This window comes from Mustela lutreola, chromosome 6 (assembly GCF_030435805.1).
Source record: "Mustela lutreola isolate mMusLut2 chromosome 6, mMusLut2.pri, whole genome shotgun sequence".
NCBI classification, from domain to species: domain Eukaryota; kingdom Metazoa; phylum Chordata; class Mammalia; order Carnivora; family Mustelidae; genus Mustela; species Mustela lutreola.
The window spans coordinates 40,120,515-40,129,346 of NC_081295.1; the positions used below are offsets into that span (position 1 = coordinate 40,120,515).

Genomic DNA, 8,832 nt, shown 5'->3' on the forward strand with positions numbered 1-8,832 from the left:
CTGAACTGAAGGCAGATGCTTAATGACTGAGCCACCCAGGCGCTGCAAGCATCCAACTCTTGATTTTGGCTCAGGTCCTGTTCTCAGGGTTATGAAGTGGAGCCCCATGTCAGGCTCTCCACTGGGTGCGGAGCCTGCTTGAGATTCTCTCACTTTCTCAAAAAAAAAAAAAAAAAAAAAAAGAATGCTAAGAATATCAAAAATATAATTTTTGCTCTTTAATTTTAGTGCTGTAGTATAAAAATTTACATAAGTTCATTTCTGCTTAATACATTTCATGGTACACTGTCATATTCATAGTGACCGAGAATTTAAGTAATACACTTAACTGTCTCCTCATGAGTATGGGAGCTAGAAGCTTCTTTTGGTATAATACAGTTTGACAACCTGAAATGTAAAACCAGAGGCCAATGATACTCTGGTCATGATTCTCTGTAACAACAAAAGTGTTAAAACAGCGAGTGTGAATTTATATTCTGAGTTAACTCTGTCAAAAGGACCCTGAAATTTTCTAGACCATGGTTTAACACTTATTTTTAAAAGACAACTGCTTTAGTGCTATAAAAACGTATCACAGTTACTGTCTTAACTCTCAGCTTGATATTGAAATTTGATTGAATTATGTTTTAAGAGTCCTGATTTATTTTTAGCCTCTAGCACCGTGCCCAAACTCCAAAGAATCTATGGCAGTGTTTGAACAGCATTGTAAAATGGCACAAGAATATATGAAAGTTCAAACAGAAATTGCATTGTTATTACAGAGAAAGTAAGTTATCTTTTATGAATAAAACACATTTGTATTTTGAGTTTAAAATATGTTAAGGTTAAATATTGTTGGAAAACATGAAAACTGTAATTTTTAGAACTAATCGTTAAGCATAGAGTTGACCCTTGAACAGCTTGAGGGTTGGGGTGCTGAACCCCTACTCATTGAAAAATGCACATGTAAATTTTGACTCCTCAAAAATGTCATTGGCCTTCTGTGGACTAGAATCCTTACCAATAACATAAACAGTCAATTAACACATATTTTTTATGTTATATGTATTATGTACTTTATTTTTAGAATAAAGTAAGCTAGAGAAAAAGTTTTATTAAGGAAATCATAAGGAAAAAAAAACACATTTACAGTACTGTACAAAAATCCATGTGTAAGTGGATCCATGTAGTTCAGACCCATGTTGTTCCAGGGTCAACTATATTTCCAACTTGAAGGTTTTACATGTGTTCATCTTTAAGTTTAAAGCAACTTTTGGCTCTTTTTTTTTTTATGCAAAATTCATCCCTTTTGACTACATATACTATATTAAAATTAAGGAAAATAAACTGGTGTTATATAAACATGTCTTATGTCCTAAGAATTTTAAAGCTAAAAGCTGTTTAGATTTATAGTTATAAAGATTTATTATTTCTTTAGACATAGATAAAATAATTTGATTTACTAATATTCACCTGTGTGTGGTGAGTACTATGAAATATGTAAGCCCAATGATTCACAGACCTGTACCCCTGGGGAAAGTAATATGTTATATGTTAACATAAAAAATAATAATAAATAAATAAGTATTTTGTAGATATATTCTTTCTAGGTATATTTTTAAGAGAGTAGAATTACTTTATTTTATACGTGTGAGTGTTTTTCTGGGGAGTTTTATACTCACGTGTTTTTCTGAGAGTTTATAAAGAGTCTGCCTTCCTCCTCCCTTTTTTAAGAATACCCGTTTTCATGGTCCTTTATTTGAAATTCTAAAAAACAAAACAAAAACTTCAGTTTTCTTAAGCATGATCCCATGAAATTTTATACCTCTGAAGCTTAATTATTGTGGAAACTGAAATGAAGTGCTGTAGTACAAAATCAAGGCAACTATATGTACACATGGTAATAGGATTCCCTCTGTTAATTTTAACCTAAATAAATGAAAATTTCTTGCTTCCTGAAGTAATTTGTGGAAAGTTTTGTTTGTACTACCCCCCCCAAGAAAAACGAGCTTTTACTGTTAAAATTATTTCAGCTCAATACCTTAAAGGATATACAGCAAATAAATACTAGAGTCTGCTAATTGTAGAATTGTTGACACTTCATGTTTTAAAAAAAAAAAACAAAAAACTTTCTTTCGCATATTTAATCTATACTTTGTTCATTTGAAGGAGGAATTAGTTGTGTGCTAGAAAAAATAAATGATGTATTAAGGGAGTGTGAAAATTGTGACATAAATGATGGATTAAGGGAGTGTGAAAATTGTGACAGTTTTAATAAATTTTAAATACTTTAAATGAGAAATATTATAAGAAAACCATCTAAAGGCTTTTCATTAATTATTCATTTGTATCCAGGAACTTCACTTTAGGAGTTAATATTGAACATCTCCCAAAGTTTTATCAGGCTATAAAAGTGTCTAATGGTCTTTCCTGAAAATGTTCGTAAAAGTGAGTTAACTCATTTGAAAGTGGTACTTCGTATTGTTCTCACTTTTAAAATAGGAAATAGATTCTAAGTTGGTAGCATCTATTTTAATTAGCTTGCACATGTTATATGAGTCCCCACTTTGTACTGTAGTTAAATAAAACTAACTTCAAAGCATGAATAAAAGTTCATGAGTGTAAAATTGGAATGTGAATGATAAAACATGTTATTTTCCTGTGGTCAGGAAACTAGTATTTAAAAGTTGTTTTATACCATTTTATCTGCACTCACTTCTTGTCTAAGTACAGTTACTTACAAAAGGATTATGGTGTTTCTATGGGTACACAGACTAGTGGGTAATAGTTTTTATTCTAGTCCACAAGTGTATTTGATAAGTATACCTAAGATGCATAATGATCAACCCAGAATAAAAGTCCTAAAAAGTCGAGCTCATGAGTTATTAGTATGAATTTTTCTATCACATACAATATTTTATTGTGTGGTATTTGTTTTCAGGCAAGAACTAGTTGCAGAACTGGACCAGGATGAAAAGGACCAGCAAAATACATCTCGTCTGGTACAGGAACATAAAAAGCTTTTAGATGAAAACAAAAGCCTTTCTACTTACTACCAGCAATGCAAAAAACAACTAGAGGTCATCAGAAGTCAGCAGCAAAAACGACAAGGCACTTCATGATTCTCTGGGACCTTTAAATTTTAAAATATGCAAAGAAAGACTTTTTTTTTTTTTTTTTTTTTTTAGGAAAAGAAAAGCCCTTATAATGACAATTCATGAGTATTAGCTTTGGGGCGTGTTCTGAATGCCAACTGCCTGTATTTGCTGCATTTTGTTTCATCGTTGATTTTCTTTTTCTTATGGTGGACATGCAATTCCACTGTCTCCTTGCATAACATGGGGGCATCTGTGACTTGAATAAGCAGCAGTTCTCAACTTCAAAACAGATGCAGTGAACCATGGCTGTATATGCATGCTCATTGTGTGAAGGCTAGCCTAACAAAAACAGGGGGTATCAAACTAGCTGCTATGTGCAAACATCATCTTTTTTTCGAGGTGGAACCTCAAGAATGATTTTGTTCTTGTATCTCATCTCAGAAAACAATTTTTTTCCAAAAGATGGTATATACCAAGTTAAAGACAGGGTATTATAAATCTAGAATAATCGGTGGTACATTATAGAAATGCAGAACATTTAAGGATAGTTGCAAGTGAGGGCTCTGATGCCAGCATCCTTCAATCAGTACTGAACTTAGTTCCATCCATAAAATATTTAAAGGTAAGTGGTGGTTGCTGTATTTAATGAAAACGTATTTCATTGGACTCAAATCTGATTATGATACATTGAACAAAATGGAACCTTTTTTTTAAGATATAAAGATTTTAATTTTGTGATTGAGTGTATGTGTGTTGAAACTGTAAAGATTTTATCACTCTAATAGTAATATCTCTTAAATGAAATTAAAAGGTAAATGAACACGATCCAGCTTAAATGATCATTCCTTCCTGCAATGATTATTGGATTGTTTTAGTTTATATTTGAAAAACTAAAGAGAAATAATTGAAAATGGAAATAATTGCTCCAGCTAAAAGGCTTGGGCTTAGATTTCTTTTATGATACCAAAAGAGTAAAAAAACTGGCAAATCAGGAGAAGTTAGTAAGGAAATTAAAGAAATAAATATAAATTCATGAAGTATACTATTTATCAGCATTGGAGTAATTGATTTTCCTTGCAAGCCCATCCTAGAATGCCTGCTGCCTTTCAACACTTTTAAGGGAATTTCAACACTTATAAAGAGAAAATTTATATTGTTAACAATAACTTTGCTACCAACTTTGAAAATAAAGGTAATAAATTCATTGAAATAATAGACTATATAAGCTCTATTTTTTTCAGTTGGTATTAAAATAAATCACATTTTGATACCAGTACAAGGTGTCTTTTAAACAAGGATGTCATCAATCTCGTTTTTATAGCATTAATGTTTTATGAAGAGAAAATTAAAAATGAAAGCATAATTGCTGTGATTATTAGAATTACATCATGATTGTATTGTAGTTTTGCTCTGTTTCAGATAAGCAAGTTGATCTAAGAAGTTATCAAAACTATTCTTAAAAATGCTAAAGCAGGTAACTTTTTCTTCTGTTATTTTTTTCTCCTCTGAGTTTTATAATGTATTCCTGTGTATACAAGCAATAAAGGTAAAAGACAGTTTGTACTAAACTGTGTCATTTTTAGCTTCCTCAAAATCTGTTCTCAGAAAGTTTCCAGTAAATTAATGTCTACCATTACTTTATTTAAATAAAAGAAAGGGCTGTCATTCCAAAACAATTTGATTACCTAACTAAAAGTATACTGTCTCAACACATCAATAGTAAAATAAAATTGACATAGAAAAGAACTGTAGAGTAAGGAAAAGTACAACCCATTCATAGCATTGCTGCTTGTGATAATGTATGTGTCACTCCACCAAAAGGGATCTAATCAGTGTTCAGAGACTTTTCTGATTATCTCAGAGCATGAGATACTCAAGTGTGGATGCCAATGCTTAACCTTTCCATTAAGATTTAGCATTATAGATTTCAGATTTTATTTCTAGTCATTAATGTGTTTTTGCTATGTATTACATACTTAAAGGGAAAATTTATTATTATTACATGTAATCACTTTATGAAAATCTCAAATAGGAAAATGGAAGAAAACAGTAGTGTTAAGTCATGGTGCCAAATGCCAAAAAAAAAAAAAAAGGCTATTGAACTCTTGCTTGTTTGTTTACAGTAAGTTCCTTCATTCTCACAATGTGATTCTCCTAGACGCTGAGTGTACTTCAGCCTGCTTGGTTTTAAAGTAGTTGTGTTGCAAAGCTCATACCTTTTAAGTCCTGATTATCCTTGATGGGAGAAAAGGGCAGCAGGGGTAATCAAAATCTATAGCCAGTTTTATCCAGCATCCTTACCGTCAGACCTTCAAACAGATTTTAACAGGAGCCAAATGTTTTACTTATAAAAAAATTTCACTTTTTATTCTAACTCTCATTTTTGGGTAGAAATAGTGAACAGACAAGCAAGTGGCTTAAAGGCCCTCATGTAAGAAATTCACAAACAATCCCTAATTACATTTCATTTTTTCCCTCAAGGGAAAGAAAACAAAGTCTAGAGAGAGAGACACTCCTCGGCATTAAAAATAACTAAGTAGAATGAAAATCATTTAACATTATTTACTTAGAGCAGCACCGCATGAAGAGATTTGCTTAAAAGTTGTTTACAGTTGTTTGACTTTTTGCTGAACCATTTTCGAGTACTTAATGTGGTTTTTTTCTCCCAAGTGTCTTCTGTGTTCCTAGTTTCAGCTCCTGCTTGTAGCCAGAGATCACAGGCCTTGCCTGTGATGCTCTTTTCTTTCTGTAAGTATGTGGCTTTCAGCAGTGAACTTCTCTCTTCAAATGGTAGGAAGTTCTACTTCTGTCATTCAGAACATTTTATGTGAAACAGTGTAATGCAGAAATCCTTGTGTATACTGTATACTTGAAGGAAGCTTTTTAGATTTATTTTTGTTTGTAATAAAATTCAGATTGTTATTCTAAACTTGTTTATAAAAATGGTTAATGGTTTATATCAGCAAATGAGCTATAGGAGTGTTTTACCTTACATGAAATTAAATAAAAACTGAAAAGTAAGTACTCTTAAAATACTCAACACAATTGTAACGTAATCATGATTTTTGAGAGGGTAAGTCACTGGCCAGTGACATCTTTTGTTAAATGGGTACTCTTCACAATTTCATTAAATCATGATTTATATAAAGTACAATATGGCATATGCATTACTGAGTGATTCTTCTCATTAGAAAACTGATTTCCTCTAGGTTATCTACCTTACATTAAGTATTCCATTCCATTATCAACTTCCTAGTCTCCCAGCCATCACATAATGCACACATAAACTTTTACAGACTCGACCTTCATTTTAGTAAATCAGCTCATGCATCATTCACTCATTCCTTTAACAAATATTTATTGAGCACCTGTTATAAGTGAAGCTCCTGTGGCTAATGCCCAGTTACATGTTCTCTTTAGTCACATGGTAGTTAGATCATACTCTCATTTCCCAGATGGAAAATTAGGCTGCTAAAGGTTAAGACTTTTGCCTGAGTCTCCATTTCCCCCATCATCTGTTTTAGGCAGAATCTCGTGCAAGGAGACGCTGTGGCCACCATCCCATGATGCGAAGAAGAGCATGAGAAATGCAAACAATGTGGGGGAAGAGAAGAGGTCACTTGTAGGCACAGAGGCTTTGTGACCACTCTATAGATCACAACAAAGCCAACACCGAGACCCACACGTATCTTTTTTTTTTTTTTTTTTTTTTTTTTTTTTTTTTTTTTTTTTTTTAGATTTTATTTATTTATTTGACAGAGAGAAATCACAAGTAGGCAGAGAGGCAGGCAGAGAGAGAGAGAGGAGGAAGCAGGCTCCCTGCTGAGCAGGGAGCCCGATGCGGGACTCGATCCCAGGACCCTGAGATCATGACCTGAGCCGAAGGCAGCGGCTTAACCACTGAGCCACCCAGGCGCCCCACACGTATCTTTTAAAACAAGTCTGTGCTCCAAACCATTCTGCCGTACTATAATTTAAAACTTGCTGAATGCTTCAGCTTTCACATTCATTTATTCAGTGAGTGGGGCGCCTTCACTCGTCCACTCCCCTCAGCTGAATGACATGCTAAAAATGGGAATAGAAATGATATTGTGAGGCTTGGTCTAGAAAGAAGACTTGTTCTCCACTCTCAGGAAAGGCTTCAGGCTTTTTCATTTTTGGTTTGTTTTTGTATTTCTGTTTTTGCTTTTTTGTTCTTTTTTTTTTAATTGGGATATAATTTTTATATAAGAAACTGCATCCATATAATGATGTGCAATGCAGTTAACTGAGTTTTGACATGCTCATACACTCAGGAAACCGTCCAACAAACAAAATACATAATGAACATTTCCATCCCCCCTCCCCAAGGTCTTCCATTCCCCTTTATGGTCCTTCCGTCCCTTTACTTCAGGCCTCAGGCACAGTGCTTTCCAACAATAAAAATTTGTTTGCATTTTCTACCATTGTAAACAATAAAATCACTCAATATGTACTCTTTACTTTTTAAGCTTTTTTTTCCCCTCTTGAATAGTTGTTTTAATGCCTTTCACAGGAAATTTTAATTAAACCATTCTTAGCGATACTTGAGAACTTTTCACTATCAGTCTTCAAGAGAAAACGCATGTTTGAAGAGACTTTCGATGCATCCATTGTAGCTAGCTTGATTGTATCGTGTTATCTTCTGCAACATTCCAGATCACTTTATTTTTACATTTTCAGAACCCTAATACTTTGCTTACAAAATCCCTTGGTTTGTTTGTTAAAGTCAGCCTGTTTCTCTCTGCTTTTAGGTGTTAGAAATGCAACACAGATGTGGACAGTAGCAGCCTATTAGTAGGTTCATGGTAGTTTTCAGCAAATACAGTTGATCAGTGTAACTTCTTAAAAGTTACTCCTTCCATTTTCATTTAGATTGTGGCTGCTGTTTTGCTACTAAGAAACCTGGGAAACTCTATTTTGAATAACAAAACAGTCTTCTGTATATAGTATTTGATATGGGTGTCTTCTACCGATGCTGTTGGTGGTCCTGTCTGCTATAGTGGTGCCCATAGAAATAAATAAGATTACACTGGTAGCTCATGTATTGCTTACTGCCAGGGCCTGTGTTCCTTTTCCATCAGAAATTAGTAACTGCTCTCAATTTCTCATCCCTACTGCCATGAGGTCCCACCAAAACAGTTTGTGAAATGAACTGTCCTTCCTGTCAGTTTTTTCAGTGAAGTCTTTTTAAGAATCAAATGCTTATTTAACTTTATCTGAGTCTTGTGGTGCTTTTTTAAAGGTTTTATTATTTGAGAGAGAAAGTGCATGAGAAGGGGGAAGGTGAGGAGGGGCAGAGGGAGAAAGAGAAAGAGAAGCACTGAGCAGGGAACCCACTGTAGGGCTCAGCCCCAGGACCCTGGGATCCTGACCCAAGCCCAAGGCAGACGCTTTTAACAATCTGAGCCACCCAGGCACCTCCATGGTGCTTTTATATTTCCAAGTAACGAAATGCATTTTTTATCCTGTAATTTAGTGGTCAGTGATCTCTCGTAGATGCCATATGGCATCAGGATAATTGCTTTGAATACGCCAGAAATCACTGAACAAATGCTGGATGTTTATCTTCTGAAAAACAAAATATACAAAATGCAGTTCCTTCTCAGACTTGTTTTTTGTTTCTTCTGGTGGACACCTCTTCTTTAGTTATTATAGGAGAAACTACATTAAACATTGATAAATTTACTAAATTCAAATTAGAGACTGAAGAAACCTGAAAACGGGTATAACTTTT

At 33.9% G+C, this 8,832-nt stretch overlaps 1 protein-coding gene across 3 annotated transcripts in view; it reads left to right on the forward strand.

Annotated features, from left to right (window-relative positions):
- The window catches only part of MAP3K7 (mitogen-activated protein kinase kinase kinase 7), a 76,162-nt gene extending 70,156 nt beyond the window's left edge, over window positions 1–6,006 (forward strand). For 2 of the 3 annotated variants that reach the window (XM_059177062.1, XM_059177063.1), the window contains 2 exons: window positions 651–766; window positions 2,921–6,006. In XM_059177062.1, coding sequence (XP_059033045.1) covers window positions 651–766; window positions 2,921–3,101 — 297 coding nt within the window. In that variant the 3' untranslated portion in view covers window positions 3,102–6,006. The remainder of the gene's footprint in view (window positions 1–650; window positions 767–2,920) is intronic. The other variant, XR_009354543.1, reaches the window with a different exon arrangement.
- The last annotated feature ends 2,826 nt before the right edge of the window (window positions 6,007–8,832 follow it).